Source organism: Carassius gibelio, chromosome B3 (assembly GCF_023724105.1).
Source record: "Carassius gibelio isolate Cgi1373 ecotype wild population from Czech Republic chromosome B3, carGib1.2-hapl.c, whole genome shotgun sequence".
Taxonomy (NCBI): domain Eukaryota; kingdom Metazoa; phylum Chordata; class Actinopteri; order Cypriniformes; family Cyprinidae; genus Carassius; species Carassius gibelio.
In genome coordinates this window covers 50,228,679-50,250,311 of record NC_068398.1, presented here as the reverse complement: position 1 = coordinate 50,250,311, position 21,633 = coordinate 50,228,679, and the positions used below count along the sequence as shown (strand labels likewise).

The following is a 21,633-nucleotide window of genomic DNA, read 5'->3' as shown; positions in this document are numbered from 1 at the left end:
ATTACTACTTCGTTTGTGATGGTCGTTTGTTTTTTAGTTATTAAGAGGCAAAGTTTTCAGTTTATTGATGACCTGACTTTGTCCTGTGAATGCATTGCTCTCGGAGACAGTTTACAGTTATTTTATCATATGTTACTGCATCACCAGTTTCTCTCAGATGCCGCCATATTTCTTCATCCGCCCGGCTAAGGAGAAACGCTTTAATTTCACCGTCGCTTCAGTTGGATGACATTTATTTTATTTTATTAAACAGTGCGTGAATGCGTCACATTGTTATGATTGGCCCGGAGTAGACATCTTAAGTTATCCGCGTTCTGAACTCGTAAGTGCTCATACCGGTAATTTTCCTTCTGCGTTCACACACAGCAGAATACCGGCAATTTACTGGTAATGTTACAACTTCTCATACCATTAAATTGCCGGAACGAATTTACCGATATTTTTTAAAAGATCCTGTTCATACATGATTTTCCAGAAAAGTCTGTATGTGTGAAAGGACTTAATGATGGCTTGCTTTAATTTTTTTTAAGCTAAATGATACCTTAGTGTTTGCTAAATGTTCTGTAATTTAGTAGTCGGTATATAATGGCGCATTTCCACTGCATGGTACAGTTCGATACGGTTAACTTTTGGGGGGGGGGGGGGGGTCCACTGGGTAAAGTACCTGGTACTTTTTTTTAGTACCACCTTGGTTGAGGTTCGAAGTGAACTATACCGTTACCAAAACTTGACGTGTAAACTCCGCTGATCATGGATTGGCCTGAGAGAATAGTCACTACCTGCGTCACTGAACTTGCGGCACAAATACAACAACAGAACCACTAGATTTAAATCAGCACAGACAAGTGAAGGATCGAACAACTTTTCTGAATGAGCACACCTTTTTTTTTTTACAACCAAAAAGTGTCCGTTTCGATTTGTCTGTTTAATTCCTCTTGTCGATGGCAGAGAAGTGTATCCAGCAGGAGCTTGAGGGGGCAGAATGAAAAGGTTTTTCAGGAGTTGCGGCCGTAGAGGTGGCGCTACTAATGACATGCAGTAGAAAAGTGATATAATACAGCATGTGGTGTATGCCATGCCTCATCATTCATTTTAGTTGTTGTGCTTTTAATTAAGAATAACAATGAATCAATATTTTGTTTTAGTCTTACAAAGTGAAAGGTGTGTAGATTAAGCAAAACAGACCATTATCTTTTGTGTGACAATGATTTTTCTTTTAAAATGTGACAACAATATCACAAATTCAAAAGTGAAAGCAAAAGTGCATGAAGTCTGGCTTACAACATATCAAAAAAGGAACTACTGTTCACAAAATTAAAAATCACAAATAATACTACTGATGTAAAGGAACAGTTTGAATGTTAAACCGTAGTGCAAAAAAATAAATAAATTGGAGACCAAATGATGTGCTCATGCAACCGAGAAAATCACAAAAGAGTGACCATTGGGAAGAATTCGCCCCCTGAACTGGCCCCTGGTCTTCTCTTCTGAGCTTCCTACACATCATAACATTTTTAGATGATTCCGGTCCAAGAAACTCCTTCCACACTGATGACATAAAACAGTTCTCTCAATTTAATCCTCTTGTGTTGATCAAGTTTGTGTTTAACAAATGAAGTGTAATTTTTTCATGTGCCTTTTAAGGTTTCCTTTTTGAGTAAAACTTTTTCCACACTGTTGGCAGGTGAAGGGACTCTCTCCAGTGTGCACGCTAATGTGGGCTTTAAGGCTTTCGTGTAGCTCAAAACTCTCTCCGCACTGACAGCATGTATAAAGTTTGTCTCTAGTGTGAATTGTCATGTGTCTGTTCAGAGTTCCTATTCGATTGAAACTTTTTCCACACTCATGGCACAAGTAATGCTTTTCACCAGTGTGAATTCTCATGTGTTTGTTAAGGCTTCCTTTTCGACTGAAACTTTTTCCACATTGATGACACATTTTATGCTTCTCTCCAGAGTGAATTCTCATGTGTCTATTAAGGAATCCTTCATGAATGAAGCTTGTTCCACATTGCTGACAGATAAAAGGACTCTCTCCAGTGTGAATTTTCATGTGCACTATAAGGTTTCCCTGATTATAGAAACTCTTTCCACACTGAAGACAGGAGTATGGTTTCTCTCCAGTGTGAACTCTCATGTGCACTTTAAGGCTTCCATTATGATCAAAACTCTTGCCACACTCAGGACAGCTGTAAGGCTTGTCTCCAGGGTGAATTTTCATGTGCCTGTAAAGGTTTCCTTCATGAGAGAAACTGACTCCACACTGTTGGCAGGTGAAAGGCTTCCCTCCAGTGTGAACTTTCATGTGGACTTTAAGGTTTCCATGTTCATTGAAACTCTTTTCGCAGTGAAAAGGGTTGAAATAACTTTCAGTTCCTGATTTATGAGCCGTTTTCTGTGAGAAAGTCTCTTTAATCTGTGGCCAACTGAAAGATTCTTCTCCGGTTTTAAAATCATGATGAGTCTCATATTTTTCTTTCTTTTCCATTTCATTTGGTATGATGTGCTCCTCTTTCAGCGACATGAGGTCTATGGTGAATAGAGACAACAAGGTTAATCAGTTTCTTTGTGCAGTTAAACTGGGCTATCAAAACATTATAAAACGGATAGTTCCAGTCCTTGATTCTGATTGGTTGAGCCAAACATACACCTTTGATGCAACCAAAACCGTTTCAGAGAAACTACATTGTTTGACGGAAGAATAATGTTTTAGTTAAACGGATCATACGATGTTGCTAAAAAGAACATTATTTTGTGTATTGTGTATATTATTTGGTCTCGTACTCTATCGCATACGTTGTCAGTCGTGCGCTTGCCAAGACCTTTGTTGTGATAAACAGTAAAGTGTGTTCAACTGAATTCAATTTCCATTTTGTCTGACGGGTATAATAAAGGTTAATATACCAACTTTTTAGATGAATTAGATGTGTTGCTGTCAACCTTTCCTGAGGATGGTACTCCCCTAGTTATTGGAGATTGGAGATTTCAACATCCACCTAGATAAACCTCTGTATGCTGATTTACACACTCTGCTTGTCTCTTTTGATCTCATCCGAGTGTCAACTACTGCTACTCGGAAATCAGGCAACCAAATAGACCTTATTTATACACGACACTGCTCTACTGATCATGTACTGGTTACTCCACTGCACACCTCGGATCACTTCCTCCTCACTCTTAACCTCAACATGGTCCCTGACACAACACTTATCCCTCCACATGTCATCTTCCAACATAACCTATGCTCACTCTCATCCTCCTGACTATCTGCAATGGTTTCAACTTTGCATCCTTCCCCTAAACTGTTACCAGACCAGTTACCCTTCTTCCTTTCATTGCAAAAACACTTGAACGAGATGTTTTCAACCAAGTCTCTGCCTTTCTCACACAGAACAACCTCCTTGACAGCAACCAATCTGGCTTCAGAAGTGGACATTCAACTGAGACGGCCTTGCTCTCAGTTGTTGAAGCCCTAAGACTGGCAAGAATCCAAATCTTCAGTACTTATCCTGCTAGATCTGTCCGCTGCTTTTGACACGGTTAACCACCAGATCCTCCTATCAACCGTACTGGCAAAGGGCATCTCAGGAACCACACATAAAATGGTTTGAGTCTTACTTATCAGATAGGTCCTTCAAAGTATCTTGGAGAGGTGAGGTGTCCAAGTCTCAACATCTAACTACTGGGGTGCCTCAGGGCTCAGTTCTTGGACCACTTCTCTTCTCGGTCTTCATGGCATCATTAGGTTCTGTCATTCAGAAACATGGCTTTTCATACAACTGCTATGCTGATGACACTCAACTCTACCTCTCATTCCATCCTGATGATCCGACGGTAGCTGCTCGCATTTCAGCTTGTCTAACAGACATTTCTTGCTGGATGATGGACCATCACCTTCAACTCAACCTTGCCAAGACAGAACTGCTTGTGATTCCAGCAAACCCATCGTTTCATCACAATTTCACCATCAAGTTAGGCACATCAACCATAACTCCTTCATAAACAGCTAGAAGCCTTGGAGTAATGATTGATGATCAGCTGACTTTCTCAGACCACATTGCTAAAACTGTCCGATCCTGCAGATTTGCTTTATTCAACATTAAGATGATCAAGCCCTTTCTTTTGGAATATGCTGCACATCTCCTTGTTCAAGCTCTTATTCTGACCAGGCTGGACTATTGCAATGCTCTCTTGGCAGGTCTTCCAGCCAGTTCTATCAAACTTTACAATTAATCCAGAATGTTGCAGCTAGATTCATTTTTAATAAGCCGAAAATATTACACAAAGTACCAATAGGTGCTCGCATAAAATTCAAAGCACTGATGTTTGCATATAAAACCACCACTGGTTCTGCACCCATTTACCTAAATTCATTACTTCTGACTTATGTGCACTCAAGAAGCTTGCGTTCTGCAAATGAACGTCGCTTGATTGTGCCATCCCAAAGAAGCACAAAATCACTTTTACGGACTTTTAAATTAAATGTTGCCTTCTGGTGGAATGACCTCCCCAACTCAATCTGAGCAGCTGAGTCCTTAGCCATCTTCAAGAATCGGCTTAAAACACATCTCTTCCATCTTTATTTGACCCTCTAACTTTAGCATTCACTATTCTAATTTTTGTATTCTATCCACATTCATTTATTTAAAAATTATAAAAAAAAACACCTCTAACACTAGCTTGCTCTATTCTTTTTCTATTCTATTTTCTTTTTATTTATTTAATAGTCCTTGCTATGTGTTCTGCATTTAAGCTAACTGAGACTCGTTGTAGCACTTGTACACTTTTGATAAAAATGTCTGCTAAATGACTAAATGTAAATGTGTATTTGGTGTAATGAAATGTGTTTGTGGAAAATATATATATTTTTTTAACTTTGAACCACATACTGTACATTATCGTTTCTCCTCTACGCTGTTTTTAAGAAATGTGTATTTTTTTTTTTTTTTTTCAAAGGTCATCATTCTGAAAAGCGAGATGTGCTGTGATTGGTCAGCTATCCAGTAGGGTTGGGCAAATGAACACAGAGAAGGTTTTTTTTTGTTTTTTTTTTAATTATCCATCTTTTTGCATGTAATGCAGGTAAAGGAGACATCAAAAGATGAGGCTTAAAAAAAAACTACAAGAAATGAACATTATGGTTACTCATGTATAATTATACACAACTATAGCTCATCTATTTTCCTATCTTATTTTGTAAAATGTAAATATTTAATTTACACTAGACAGTCATGTGACTGGCCCACGTGAGCAGTGCATTCCCAGGTTCGTAGGATCACAGAACTCGCTCCTCCTCTGTGTAGGGCTCGACATTAACGCTTGGGGCAAGTGAATGAGAATTTTACTTGCCCAACCAGACAAGCAATCCGATTAAATTTTAATAAGCAATAACTAGAGCAGCTCCCGAAACTTTGGTGAGAATGATTCAGATTTTATTACTTTCAGTGTAAACGGTGACTAATAACAGATTATGTATCAAGGTCGCATCAGTTGAGGCTCGTGCAGTCTGTCAGTCTCAGAGAAATCAAAACTATAAGCGCAACAACACACACAAAAGAAACAAACAAGAACAAACATACTGTGGTAGAAAAAATATATAAATATTCTATACAATATATGCAACACCATATGACCAGGAGTGATGTTTTCCTGACTTTCAGCTCAATTGTAAATGAGAGATTGATTTTAAACAACTTAAGTTAAATAAATAAGTAATATTACATTTTAGACATTATAGATAGATTTTGCTCCATTTCGGTAATGAGAATAGATCTAAGCAAAGCCACAGATTCAGTGAGCCATTCATAAAGACAGTCACTTGCCTCATTTATTGAATGACTCAGCCATTTGAACGAATATTTTGAATCAATGATTCACTCATTAAGACAGTGACTTGAAACCACCTACTCGTGGTTTATTTTCATATTTAAAAGCATCATTGCATTTTTCCAACATTTAATATTTTTATGTAAAAAAAAAAAACAAAAAAAAAAAAAACATATCTAATAACATTAAATATGCATTTGCAATTTTGAGTAAATGAATTAATGGAACCTATCTTCATTAAACAGTCTGAGTAAATACATCTAAATGGCACTTTCAATATAGCTTCTGTGTTTCCTCTGCAGGAATTTAATGTATTGATCAAATGTAAGAATTTGGCGTAAATGGAGACATGTACATTTAATCAGTTTAGGAAATGTTTAGGAAAATATTGTCCTTCATAAAGTTAAAAAGTTTAAGAGCATTTGCGCCAAAAAAAAAAAAAGAAAACATTTAAATTATTTTTTAATAAATTGCCAAATGCAGATGCTGACTCGCCTTTACTGGAGAAATGCAACTTTTCATATGGACTTCATAAGACAATTTTTTTATTTGAATTGGTTAATTTAATAGTAATTTCAAGATTTCCATAGATTTCATTCTCATGTCAAGCACAATATGTATTTGTATTTAATGTGCCATTTATACACAGAAAATTACTTTGGCGTAGGTGTTTAACATGCATATGATACACAGTGCACAGCAAAAAAAAATATGTATTATATGCACCTACCCCGAAGCCCTAAACCTACCAATTACATATATGCATGCCAAATTCCATTTCTGCGTATAAATAGTATGCAAGTAGCAGTTCACTGCAGTGATGCACTCCATTTCACGAAGACTGCACGAGAAAGCGGAAAGCACTTCTTGTTTATTTTCTGTATTTTACAAAAGCACAACCTTTTGGTGTTATCGTGAGTGTACATAAATAAAACATATTTCTGCTTTTTCTGCACACACATAGCACATATTCATCTAAATTGATGCCAGAGTGCATTGCAGTATAGCAGTTACTCCTCTCCATATGTGAAAGGTCATGTGAGAGACTTTTTCCTGTCTCCTACATATCTGAGAAGCAGCTGCGGTACATTTGGCATCAATACACAGAGAAGCAAATGCACAAGAAGAATGCTTGTTCAGTGAATTCTAGGCAGACTAAAAAAAATCTTTGACAGCTGACTGATCTAGGCTACTTGATTTATTTCATAAAATGAAAAACTGCAATTAAATTGTGATGAGTTAAACAATCATGTAATAAAATGTCAAAAAAGGGGGTGATTCGCGTGCACTTGAATTAAGTCTTTGTATGTGTTCATCTGAAGAAAGAAAGTCATGTAATCCTGAGACGGTCATGTAATCCAGTGAATAAACGATGAGAAAATTACATTTTGGGGTGGACTATCCTGTTATTGAACCAGATGTGATGCATAAGCCAGAAACATGTAGAAAGAATACAAGAATAAGTTTGGAGAAAAGGACACTTTTAATTAACTTTAAATATTTTAGTTTTTTTTCCTTCACAATTATTTGTATGTAATTATTTGTGATTAATTCATGAGCAAATCATGTAATTATTATTAAAAACATTTTGCTGACAGTCATAATTATTACTCAATATGTCATAATACCACATATTCTCTCCCTGGTAAGAATAACACGAAACATGATTTACAATTAATTTAACCTTGTTCAGTGAAAACAGTTCATTTAAACAATGTTTGAGTTTTAACATTTAATTTAATGCAAAAATAAAATAATAATAATAATAATAATAATAATAAATCATTGCAACCAAAATAACAATTGTGTGTAAATTCACTGGGACATATTTCAAGTTTACATTTAAATTGTACTACCGTTAAATACACATTACTCAAAACTAACGAGTACAGTAATTAAGTAAAATTTCCTCAAGTATTTGACAGCTTTGAATATGATAAAATATAAATTAAAATTTAAATATGATGCATTTTTCTGTAAAGCTTGTCATTTTAATAAGCATTGAATGATAATGAAAACCAACCTGTTTGTTCCTCAGTATCTTCTTGTTTGACTCTCAATGTTTCTTCAATCTTCACATCTTCACTCTCCTCTTTAATAAACGCCATCTTTATAACAGTGAGTCCAAAAACACACAGACGTCAAAATAACGAGCACATAATCGGTAAATAAAGCGCTAAAATGTTACAATAAATATTAATGAGCCAACTTCACATCGCTTGTAAAAACTATTAAACAGTCCCAACTTTTGCATTCACGTAAAAACTGTAAATGTTTAAATAGGCAAACCTTTATTCAGCCCAGTCACAACAGATGCAGGAGCTCAACGCTGCCTTATGACGTCACAACGCTGTACCAAAATAAAAGTCCTGTTCACACGCCAAACATTTCAAAAATACACACACAGATTAAAAAAAAACATTCATAGTTGAATTCTTGTTTAAATACATGTTGGCTAATTGTGTGCAATCAGACACAATTAGAACCATTTAATTGTTATATTTTTGTTTGATGCATTAACATGTTGTGATGTTATTAATTGTGCAATGGCATATAAGCTATATTTGTTTATAATTGCAGTTGTGTTCTAACAATATTAGTATGATCAATACTTGCAGATTTACCTGGTAGAATTATTCATGTACTAATTTATTTATTATTCATGGGAGTAATGTTTATATGTTGTACTTTTCATGGCTTCACAATTTAAATGTGTATTTTTAGGTTTTTGTCCCAACTTCATAATTTTGTGTGTATTGGTATTTTATTATCGTTGTACTTAATTTCAGTGCTTTGGAAGCGTGGACTTTTTAATGACCAGTGAGTAGTTACAGTCTTCATGTGTGAAACAGTTTCAGTTAGTCTGATATTACATTTAGTTAATTTGAGCTATTACTATAGAAAACAGGATTGTACAGTTAAGCGGAGTTGCTCTCCACTGACTGCGTTGATCAAAAGTATGATGGGAAATGACTGACTGATGAAAAAGCTTAATGCTCATTGGCTGAGAAGGTCAACTGATAAATTCTCTTAATTCTAAGAATTGCATTACCTATTTATTTATTAAAATTTTGCACACAAACAAAAACAAAACACACCTGTGTGAAATGAGAAAATATTGATTCGATTCAATTCGGTTGTTAAGTGATGACGTAAGAAGCACTGTTTCCGGGTCCAAGCCTCAACTGGCTTTACTTGAGAATACGACCTCAGCACCATTTATGAGCACTGTTTATTCATATAAATAATTTAAGATAAATGCTTTCAAACTTGTGTACACTACAGTCTCTGTGCTCAGTGTCCCAAACACAAATAATTTGTATATATATATTTTTTTATATTTATATTTACATTGTCTGGCTATCTGGTACTTCGGTATGGAGTTAAAGGTTAGGATTATAACTTTTTTCGCTAGTATTATATCACATCGTGAGTTTATATTAGCACCTTTTGTTGTTTTCTCGTGGTATCTGAGCATTTGGTCACGGAAACGGTGCTACGTGACGTCAGACTTAACAAGTGAATATCAATTATATTGGATACATATCAGGTACAGTACAAGCCAGATTTTCTCAAGAAAAAAAAAATTCACATCTTATGCTGTAAAATATATATGAGAGTCAGTTGGTACTACATTATTTACATTTACATTTACATTTATTCATTTAGCAGACTCTTTTATCCAAAGCGACTTACAGATGAGGACAGTGAAAGCAATCAAAAACAACAAAAAGAGCAATGATATATAAGTGCTATAACAAGTCTCAGTTATCTTAAACAACAGTACACATAGCCAGGGCTTTTAAATAATATAATATAAAGAAAACAAATAGAATAAAAAAGAATAAAGCAAGCTACCGTTAGAAGTATTTACACACACACACACACACACACACACACACACACACACACACACACACACACACACAAACACACACACACACACAAACAATTGCATAATAAATGAAAAGAAAATGGAATATAAAAAGATTAGAAAGGTAGTTAGATTTTTTTTTAAGAATAGAATTAGAATAGTGAGTGTTAAAGTTAGAGGGTCAAATAAAGTATGATTTCTTGGTTTCAAACTCTGAGTACTAATACAACTATGTCAGAATCAGATAACTCGCTTGCTGACATCCCACGCAAGCTTGAATGATATCGCTGCAGGTCAGACGCAAGCTAATGAATGCAGTAGCTCTTTCAGGTAGGGTGACCAGACGTCCCGAAAAATTCGGGACATTCCCGAAATCTAAACTGTCCCGAATTCCGAATCTGGCCCTAATTGTCCCGAAAATTATACTAAAGCAAAATCTTGAGTAGTTATTGTCTGATAAACATTAAAAACTGTCTGCGGAGGTTGAGTCGTCCTGCAACCAGCCCACGCCGGCTGCTCATTGGCTGCAGGAGTGATTGACAGTTCGAGGCACCGCGTACAAAAAATAAGTTTAAGCTCATTAGTGTTAGTGTTACAGAATGGTCTGATTTACGCACTGTTATTACAGTCATTGTATTTTTTTTTTACAATGACATTTGAGTTCATGATTTTAATGTTGTTGTTTCTTGTGGCAGACTAAAGAGTAATGACAGACGGTTGATCTTTGAATAAAAATGTGTTTAGTTATGGTTTGAAATTCATTATCTTTTATTATAGGCTACGAAGTCTAATATCATAAGCCCCCCATCCCGTCACCCAAGACCGCAGACACCCCCCCCCACAAATATCCTTGGATTGACTTACCCCCACCTAGCAGATTATTAAGGGGACCTTTTAATCTCTGGTTTCCACAGAACATCCTTATGTCAGAGAATGGCACAGGAACTGTCTTTAATAGATGTAGATGGACCAAAATAACTTAAAGAGACTTATAAATGAATATCAGTCCATTGCTTAACTTCATGTTCATTTATATGTAACCCACACATTTGACTATCATGTTTATATATAGGGATGCGCCGGTTGACCGGCCATAAATCTGAACCGGACGGTTTTGGCTTAAAATATCAGTCAGCAATCGGCCGATTTTTCCGGAAGTGCGCCCGAGTGCACAGACTACATTGTAATCATTCGCTATCATGTCATTTGTGTGGAAGTATTTCGAAATCTGTGCGCCGGACACGGGCATCCGTTCAGCACTGGAAGTGCAAAGCTACATGACTGAGGCACAAATAGCAGGAAGCGAACTGCCGACTGAACAAAATAAGAGCTCCTTTCCAGCTCTCACTGAATCTGCGCGAGATTCACATCTATATTTTTTAACTTGAGACAATAGTTATTTATTTTTCATTGGCTCAAGTAAAAAAAATATATAGAAGTGAATCATTACCCTAGTTTTTTTTTAATTGGATGAATGAAACACTTTGCATCTTTGTTTTATTTGAACCAACATTATTTGATTTTAACATTTTGGAATAGTCTCACTGGTAAAGACTTTTTTATTATTTAAAACCAAATTTAAAAAGTAAAATACTGAATGCTGATTAAGAAACATCTTATTGAATATGTGTTGATTGTGTTGTTTGGATTGTAGAACTATGCAGTTGTTGCCTTTAATTTCACATGGTTACAGTTAATGTTTTCATTTATGTGTTTCAGTCTGGTTGCTTGAAACGTTTGTGACCATCAGTTATTTGTCAAATGTATTGGTTTTCTTGCTATAGGAATCATGTCCAAAATTATACCCTGCAAGACTGGGAAAATTTGGACCACGTGCTTGATAAGATAACATATGATTTATGATACCCAGAGCAAAGACTATATCTAATTGGTCAAGACAACATTTGAGGTGTGGCCAAAAGGCCAGTTTAAATACTCAGGACACCATCAAATTTAGCTTTTTGCTTTCAGCTTTGCTTTTAGTCATGAATTTTAGTGTTCTTTGAGCGCAGTTCCAGCGTGCTTCGACCTGCACGCCTACTGCTACTTAGCCACGATGAGAAGGAACAGCACCTAGTCTCATCAAACTTTACTTCTGTTCTTTTCTTTTCATTTGAGTGTTTTGTGTTCTGAGTTAAGTTTGTAACGTCGTGTCTCAGAGTCTGACCTCGAGTGCCCGTTCAACTTCAACCAGCCAACAACTCTGCATCATCAGCCAATGCCCAGCCTACTGAACTTCCAGCCAATCAGCGACATCGGGATACCCCTTTCAACAACAACAAAGAGAACTCCCTTTACACAGGAGACGCAAGTAACTTCCAGACACTGACCTTTACCGGTGTATCTAATATAATTTTAACCTCATTGAGGAACTCAATGCGAGGGTTACTTAAGTGATTGATAGATGTTCATGTCTATGCAATTTCCAGTATTGCTGGAAATTTGGGATTTCACATTTTCATTATCTTAAACTCATTCTTCCCTAACGTTCTATCTTCCTGCAACTTGTGTGAATGTGTGAGTGCGTGTGCTTATGTGTTAGATTAGTTTATATGTCTTAGATTTATCTAATAAAGCCTTATTCATATTGAAAAGAGAAGTATCTTGTGTTTTCTGCTTATAAGTTAATGTCTTAAACTGCCAATCTTGTTACTGTGCTAATTGATAGTGTTTCACTATAGTTTGGATATTAATATCCAGCACAGATTTGATGTTAAACGGCTCGTTCAGTGAATCGCAGGGTGTCTCAGTGATCAGCCGTGAAACAGTGATTCTGTTCAAATTCCCTTTAAAATCTTAAATTATTCCCTCTTTGATAGATGATAGATAGAGAGATATTTAATATATTTTTGTGTGTTTAACATATATATGAATATATTACCTTTATTTATATTACCTTTCTGTATGGGTAATGCTAGACCTCCCTAAAAAAAGTTTAATTTATTTGTTTATTTATTATATTTATTTGTGCTGTTGCTAGTACTTAGTATAGTTAGTATAGTATAGTTTTTCATAAACTTAGTGCATACCGAACCGTACCAAAACCATGACTCTAAAACCGTGAAACAAACTGAACCATGAAAAAGTCACAATTAATCGCACACTTCATAAAATTACGCATAGACCATTTATCTTGTTTCAAATGTTTATTTTGTCATCATTTGTTATATTCAGCAAAGTAAACCAAAAGATTGAAAGTTGATATTTAAAAAAAGCTGTAAAGCTGTAAAACATGTTGCAAGCTTTTTTGCAAGGTAAACTTCATTTCTTTCCAAAAAAGGACACTTAGAAACTCCAAAAGGACACCAAAAAAAAAAAACAAAAAAACTACTTATATAAGGATGATAGAGGGCGCTAGTACACATCTTCTGCACAGAATTTCCAAAAAAACACAAATAAAGAAGAATAAACTAAAACATACTAACAAATGTTAGTAAATGTAATCTAACATGATCATATGACATAAAACAGCATCCAAACTATAACGTTATGGAATAAAATGTCGACCGATGAAGAGGTAATAATTACAGTCAAGCTTTGAGGTGTTGATCGACTCCATCTACGTTTTAACTATCATTCTGAATCCAATTCATAGTCTTTTTCAGCTTTTTGTTCAAAATGTTATTTCTCTGTTTAAAAAAAATAATGCATGAAGCTAGAATAAAATGTATTTGTTTACAAGCAGATACCCTGTTCTTTGGATGTTTTGGATGTATGATGTAAAATTCAAAATTCACAAAACTAATGAGTACACTTGCAGTAAAAACTACTAAACTTGTAGTTTACTGAGACTATATATACTTCAAAGTGTACAAAGTATTTAATTAGTAAACTATCATTAAACCTATAAGTTCACTTTTAATATAACTACAGTACAAACTACAAACATAGGTAAACTAGTTGTGTTCTCAAAGTTTACTACTCTTATACTTAAAAATATACTTAGAAAGTGGGACAATTTAGTCCCAAGGAGTTTTGAAACAGTACACTTACAAATATACTACTAGAACACTGATATTTGTATACGTGCCACATAAAGTATACTTAAAAGTTATACTTGAACTTTACTTAAGTATACTTAGTAAAATAAACCAAGTATACTACTTTTACGTAAGGGCCATTCAGTATAATTAAACAGAGCAACATAAACATGACAAATCAAAACATTATTGTGTATGTGTGTGGAAACAATGTAAATGAATGGAAAAATGTGTGCCTGTGCTTAAATACAATGTGCAATCAGTGTGTGTAGGATTTGGATCTTTAAAGGACTGTGGAAGGGTGTCTGTGTGCGTGTATATATGACACTCAGAAATAGCATAAAATGTATATAGGAGAAATATATATTACCAACACACATAATTGTAACATTATGTTATTAAGGCAATTATATCGAGTTTTTACCATAAGACTTTGTCCCTTAAATTTCTAAATAGAATATATGTGCCGCAGATAGAAGGACACAGGCAGAAATTTAATGGAAAAAATTTTTTTTGATAAAAGGCTCAGCCTCTGTTGATTCAGCCGGTCCTTCACCTTGTCTATTCTCTGTCTCAGGATCAGGGACGTCGCTAGAGGTTCTGGGCTTGTGGGATTGGTCAGAGCTTAAGCCCTCCATTGGGATCACGTTCTGTTCCGTAGGTCTAACCACAGAGCTTGGATTCCCTGTTTCAGTACTTCTCGGACTCCCCTGCTCTGGATCTGATCCTCCACACTTTCTTAATATCAAACTTCGGCAGCAGTCACATTTTCCAGTTATGCAGCAGTCATTAACACCCACTGTGATTACCAGCACAATACCAAGGATAATCATCAAGATGTAACCTATATACTGAGAGAGAGAGAGAAAAGAGAGAGAGAGAGACAAACAATATATTAAGAAAAAATCTAGCTTCTCTGCTCCTGGCTGCTGTGCGATCTCTAATATGTATGTGTGTGTGTGTGTGTGTGTGTGTGTCAGTAAGCAGTGCAATAATATAGAACTGTAATTAAAGGATCATATGCACACCAGTATAGGTGTGTGTATTGTAAGAGCTAGATGACATGTGGTGTCCCAATTATTAGGGGACATTAGTATATTTTCACCCCTACCCCTTGACACTTTGTAGAAGGGGTAGACGTATGGAGTAGCTGAAGGGGTATAAATAAAAATTTGGATTGGGCCTTAAGTCAGTCTCAGGTAAACTGCGAGAAGAGATAACTTTATAATTACCTGCTCAATGTGTATATGATATCAATAAAAAATGTCGTCAGATTATATTTGTAAAGACCACTATTGCCGCTTCCATAGACATTGGCGTGTATTTTACAAACTATAAATATATTGTTTTGATAGTACTTATGTGTATTTAAATGTATGAAACTTAAAATAAACCATATGGTTGAAAACACTAAATAGTTGTAATAATATGACTGATAATATGTCTGATCTGGCTCAGATCGTACACTTCAGGGATGAGCTAGATTGATCACACTGGTGTGATTGTACGTATTAAAGGGTTAAGTTTGTGTATTGTTTTTTTTTTTAATTTCACTTAATTGACACATATGAAACATACACATGTCTACAAATATATTTTTCTCACATAAAATATGCTAATGAAACAAAACAACGTTTTCCCCTCTCTGACATATTGTGAGGTCAAGAGGGAACTAATTTAACATTTATATTATGATATTAGAGTAACAGAAGAAGCTCATATGGTAGATATGATATTTACCCGAGAATAATGAAGATTATAGCTAGTCAAACTGCGTAGCTCTGTCTCATTTCGCATCTCCTCAGTAGGTTTACACCAAGACCTGTTGAGCTTCTCATCAAAAACATAATGTCCATTCCAGTCTGTACGACCACAAGCATAATAATCTCCATCAAGAAACAAGATGATGACCCACATTACAGGTGCAATCAGACAATATCCAAAAGATTTAGGACAGCTCTGCCGAGTTTCATCTTCGGTTTCACCATTTGCTTTCTTAGCACAATGACAATACCCATGTTTAAAAGGCCGATAAAACATGAACATCATTGCAAATATGAACAAAAAAGGTCCCAAGAACATTGCCAGTGCTAAACAATTGTTCATCTTAACATTGCACGGGCATGAAAAGTGGATTTCAACCAATGCCTCTAATCCATATAGTAAAGCACTCAATGGAAATTGGATGAAAACATTACTCCGTTTCAGAAATGCAAGACATTCCTTTATTAAAAGACTAGCCATCTTCTGAGGGAAGTTTGATGATGTTGTAGTCGAATTCTGCAAGATCTTTGTATGGTGCACAGATCCCCCTACAATGAAGAAAATTTGAATTACTTTTCATGTGAGTAGAATGAATAATTATTATTACATAATTTGTTTACACAAATAATGAACACACTGCAGAACAACAACAAATTTAGATGCATGCCTTTGTGTTTGTGTTAAATTAGCTTATTAGGACCAGAGTCACTAGGGGACTTTGTGATTTTTTTTCCTTTGACATTAAGCTCAACATTAAGTAAATCAATCCTTCACTTGTCAGAGTAAAATGATACTTGTCCGAGGGAAAAAAAAAGTGGGTTTTTTTTTGGCACAAATGTAATTTATTCTGAGGCAGTCTCATCAGTGCTGTATCAGGTATAACTTTAATCTGCATATTTTTGATATTTTCCTTAAATTGATTGCTGTTACATTTTTTAACTCTATGAATGACAATATTTCCCTAAACTGATTAAATGTACATATCTCTATTTACAACAAAAAATTACATGTGACCAATACATCAAGTTAGAATAATAAGACACTATATGGTTTTTACTATTCAAATGAAATCAGTATCAACAAACTCCATCCGTCCAAATGCATAAATAATGTTATTAATGTTTTACTTTTTTGACATACAAATATGAAATGTTGGAAAAATGCAATGACACTTTTAAATATGAAATTAAACCACCAGTAGGTGGTGACAAGTCACTGTCTTAATGAGTGAACCATTAGCCGTGTTTCCACTATCGAGCTGAAACAGGGCGTGCTAGTGCGTGCCAGGGCTAGTCGCGTTTCCACTGTCACTTCCGGGGCTTGATCGTGTCTCGCCAGGGCTTCCTCGGGGCCAACGGCCAGGGTTTTTTGGCCCGATGAAAACCTTGGGCAAAGCGGGCCAGCTACATTTGACAGCTGCAGTCGGTGAAAATATATTTAATATTCACAGATGAAAGTTTGGTACTTATGAAGTTATGTGCATTTCTCAAGCAGGATAAAAGTCAAGCCTGTGCCTGTATATTTTCTCTAACCTACATGGTATTAAACCATATTTTAGATTTGACACATTTAAAAGGTGTGCAGTATTATTTATTTTACATGAATTTTGTGTTATATTATTCAAAAGAAATTGTGGTTTACGTTGTAATCTGACATCCACTAGGTGTTAAGAGCTGTTCAGATTACAACTGGCAGTGAGTCAATGTCATGGACGAAGGACAGAGCAAGTATAAATATATTTTCTAGTTTATATTTCCGTCTGGTTATGCCGCTGGTTTAGGTTTTTTTTCTTATGTAACTTATTTGTAAATAGAGCAGACACTGTCTGTGTCTACACTGGATGACAGTTGTCTGTGCGGCCCGCCGCGCTAAAAGTGTGTCTAAACTCGATGACATCACACTATAGTGTCAAATCATCTGAACACAGTGTCAGAACATTTCATCATAAACAGAACGAGCATCAGTTCACTGATGGGGATCGTGTCCAGTGCCTCCATCACTGTGTTCTGCTGTATTTAGTTGTTTCGCTCCACTCGTGTCCGGTATAGACCTGGCTTTTTAATGGGTTATGTTACAGCCCTGCTTGTTTTTAATGTTTTTATTAAATATCTGTATTGACTGCATGGTCATATCATCGTATTATTTACTGCCATGCGACCTACAAAAGTAAGCATTGCTGCAGGTTGATTTTTGGTGGATGTGCTGTGCTTGTGTTTGGGCGGTAGTCTTCATTTTATCGGGTGAAACATCTCTCACTCGCAGCAGAGTCTGTGAGCAGCAACAACTTCCCCTCCGCGCGAACTGATACCAGAAACACACTCCGCCTTCACTAATGTATAAGTTGTATAATGTATAAGTTGCATTTTATTACATTTAGAAAGAATAACCGCTGGCCTAATAATGTTATAAATGTACCAACAGGATTGTTTTTGTTCCCTTCACTTTCACAACAAATCCTTTAAATTTAACAAATTTATCAGAACAAAACAAGAATTAAAAATATATAATTCTAATGGAAAAATATAATTGCAGTATATAATAATAAAGGCTTTTCAAGTAAAATTCTTTTCACTTGCCCCTTCCACTTGTCCCGGACAAACGTATATTTTTTCAAAGTGTGTTGTTCAAACCTTTTACATACGGAGAACTAGGCATTTTTGAGGAAAGTCATGAATTTATGATGCTCTGGGGCCTAACAACAAATGATAAACTATCAGACATTTTAGATGACAGATGAAAGATGTAATACTAAGGTTGTCCACTAGATAAGAAGGATAAGAAATCTTTTAATATTAAGCTCTTAAGCAGTCAGTTTGAATGATGAAAAATAAATACACATTCAGTTTATATGTTCTGTTCTGTCAATATATCTTTATATAATTATTTCACAACTGTCAGTGTTGGGGAAACTACTCTGAAAACATTAAAGTATTAGGGAAATTAAGATACAAGCTACCCTTCTGAAAAAGTAATCTACATTTAAACTACATTCAACTTTTTTTTAATTAATTTAGCTTTACAATTAACATTACAAAGAAGTAAATAATTATTAATGCCTTATTATAATGAAGTTATAAGTAAAATAATTTGAGTTTAAAACACCACACTGTAATTCAATCATGATTTCAGAGAGTAGGGTTAAATTCAGGTGGTTGTTCAGGTCGTTGCTTTAGTTTCTATTTGGTTTGTCAATAGTTTTATGGATTTGTATGCGCTGATTTGCTGTGGGGTTTTTCTCTTCTGTTAACGGTAAAGTTTTATTACGGTCTCATTGTAACTGTGGGTATTTAACTGGAAAACTGTTGATGAGACTATTCTTGACTGTGAAATGTTTTATATGGGTAAGTCACGTCTCTCATGCATGGACTTTCCCTGGGTGTAAGCCTATGGTGGTGTAGTCATCTCTACACCATTTCAGTTGTGTGACACCGTGTTGCTACAAATGCAAGATTAAAATGTATTAAACAAACCCTTTCATTGCTCTGCTCAACAACCAGACTGTCAGTGTTAAATGCATGTCCTCGCTGTTCACTCTTTTCCTGTTGTCACAAGGGTGGTGGTGCTAACAGCTGTTTGCAGCTACATTTTAACCCTCTAATGCTAATTAAAATACTGTATACATATTGCAAACTGAGACTAGACTCATTGATGTTTGATTGTTTGCTTTTTGTTTCTTTAGAGAAGGAAATAAACTATACAAAGTTCTACAATTCTAGAAAATCCTACAGAAAGATCTGATTAAAATAAAAACTTTATGAAAACAATATAAACCCCAAATAAATATTTCTGACTGCACTTGTTATGCTAAATAATTTAAAGTCAGAATGAACAGGAGTAAAAATAATTAAAAAACAAAACGCTTACAAAACCATTTACTTGTCAAGAAGTTACAGTGAAAGAAACTATATGGTCTATATAAACACTTCAGTAATATTCTATGCAATATTGTACTGACACAATTGTGTTTTAATAACAGTGTTTTAATTAGTTTTAAAAACTAATCTTTTTAAAAGGCTTACCTTTGTTTCAAGTTGTCTTGTGTTGACTGTTTTTCTACTTCTTCAACATAGACAAATGCTTCACACCTCGACAAGAAATGGGAAATAAAGTCTGAGAAAAGCTAGCACTGTACCTAAGGTGCAGAAAAACCCATATCCTGTTGCTGTCATGTGATAACCATCGTTCACACATACATAAAAAATAAATACGACAGTCTAAACTCATAAATGAGGAACCAGATGACAGAGACGGGAGACATGCAGATCCACTTGCAAGCTTTAATAAAAGAAATGATCATAAATGGACAGAAGTCAAACAATGGTGAACAGGAGTATTGAAGACAAGACAAAGGCAGTCCAATAAACAGGCGGAGATCAGTCGACAGCGTATGATATTCTGTGATGGCTCGTAAAAGAGGAGGAAGCAAATGCAGGCAATCAGAAGAAGTTTATTGATAACCGAGTCCAGAATGTAGGCAATGGTGAAAGAAGGTCTACGGTGGCGTGAGAAGTGCTGGATGGTGAAGTCGGTGGTGAATGTGAAGACGGTCAATGGATGAAACCAGGAACAGACCGGAACACTCACACGAAGACGACAACACGAACACAATCCAGAACACGAACACGGGAGACGGTAATCCAACTTGGGAAGCTGTGACATGAATGAGGATCTGACAACAGACAGAGAGATGGGTGAGTATTTGTAGCTGAGTGGAGATGAGGATCAGCTGGAGCGAGACAATCAACACACAGGTGACAACAATCAACCAAACGAGCACATGGAGACTACGAGAGTACAAATACAAACGCAAAACATGACACGGAGAAAACAATGGATTTCCTACCGTGACATATTCAGGAGGGCAAGACAAGAGAGTAATCCAGGTACAGAGCAAAGGTCCTGACAGGAGCAAACAATATTTCCATCTTTTGAATCTGACATTACTGTTAAGTGTTGCTCTTTTTTTGCATCTATGCTATCCATACCAATTTCACACCCATCTCCCACCCCGCTCCCATACTCGTTATATGAATAATCACATCAATACATTGTTCCAAGGTTGTCCAGTTGCCAGATCTTGTATGAAACTCATCCTACTCACACAATAGATACATCATACAATTTTTAACCCATTTGTGACCTCAAGCTGGCAACCTACAACTCTGTTACACAGTTGATATCTGTGCAGGTAGACAGGGGAATTTGAATCAAGTGTCACTAAAAATGGCATTAGAAAGCTCAGGTGATGCTACGGCAAAAAAAAACAACAACAAAAAAAAACAACTAGTGAAGCCACAAAGGGGCACACACGCGATCAAGGCCATCGCTAATGGAGTGAAAGGTGGTGACTATTATAGGGGCCCACGGTTGAGGGGGGCCCCCGGGCGATCTCAACCGTCTGGCCAAGGACAGCCTAAAAAGACACTTAGGACAGTTGACAGGCCACTGCTGCTTGTGGTCACGAAAGATGATCATTTTCATATGTTTTTAAGCCTTGCCACTTGTCGATTTAAACATTCAAAAGAGTTTAAAGCATTAAAACACACGATACGGAAAAGCTGAACTGAGTAGCTGGTTACTCGCCTGCGGTGTTCTGATTTTCAAAGCTCACACAGAGAGAGGCGCCTCAAAACACTTGAACGCTGAATTTGCCTCTTTTTACTCTTGCACCGACAAATACATACAAGATATGTCAAAATACCCGTCTTGGAAAGTATGTCCGAAAAAAAAAACTGTCAATTTTGTCTTAAGTGAAAGTAAACAGTTTAGAAAAAAATGGGTTCTGTATTATATTGGATGCATTCATTGTCTCTTAAAGTGACTGGGCATTATTTAGCTACTAGCTGCTGTAATGTTAATCCAAGAAAATGAAAGAAAGAAAATCACTCCCTGCTCTTCACTGAATTACTTATTTTAACAAGAATTAATGCACAGTCAAACCAACATTTATTCACCAGATATCATTTAATATATATACAGTATTGTTCAAAATAATAGCAGTACAATGTGACTAACCAGAATAATCAAGGTTTTTAGTATATTTTTTATTGCTACGTGGCAAACAAGTTACCAGTAGGTTCAGTAGATTGTCAGAAAACAAACAAGACCCAGCATTCATGATATGCACGCTCTTAAGGCTGTGCAATTGGGCAATTAGTTGAAAGGGGTGTGTTCAAAAAAATAGCAGTGT

The 21,633-nt window shown here is 35.7% G+C and overlaps 2 protein-coding genes and 1 long non-coding RNA gene across 4 annotated transcripts in view; all 3 read right to left on the bottom strand.

The window, feature by feature from the left end:
• Positions 1-21,633, bottom strand: part of LOC127952444 (gastrula zinc finger protein XlCGF8.2DB-like) — a 229,698-nt gene that overhangs the window by 24,849 nt on the left and 183,216 nt on the right. The gene's annotated exons all lie outside the window — the stretch shown is intronic.
• LOC127952447 (gastrula zinc finger protein XlCGF8.2DB) lies at positions 1,188-8,194 on the bottom strand. 2 transcript variants are annotated; one of them, XM_052550907.1, is made up of 3 exons: positions 8,115-8,194; positions 7,849-7,933; positions 1,188-2,528 (listed from the first exon to the last, which is right to left on the bottom strand). In XM_052550907.1, the coding sequence occupies exons 2-3, from the start codon at positions 7,931-7,933 to the stop codon at positions 1,606-1,608; spliced, it is 1,008 nt and encodes a 335-aa protein (XP_052406867.1). In that variant the 5' UTR covers positions 8,115-8,194; the 3' UTR covers positions 1,188-1,605. The 2 variants fall into 2 exon arrangements, with proteins under 2 accessions (XP_052406867.1, XP_052406866.1); XM_052550906.1 differs by lacking the exon at positions 8,115-8,194 and having other exon boundaries at positions 7,849-8,097.
• On the bottom strand, positions 12,837-19,845 carry LOC127952452 (uncharacterized). Its single transcript, XR_008152951.1, has 3 exons — positions 19,463-19,845; positions 15,420-15,991; positions 12,837-14,530 (listed from the first exon to the last, which is right to left on the bottom strand). It is a non-coding gene; the product is annotated as an uncharacterized LOC127952452 (long non-coding RNA).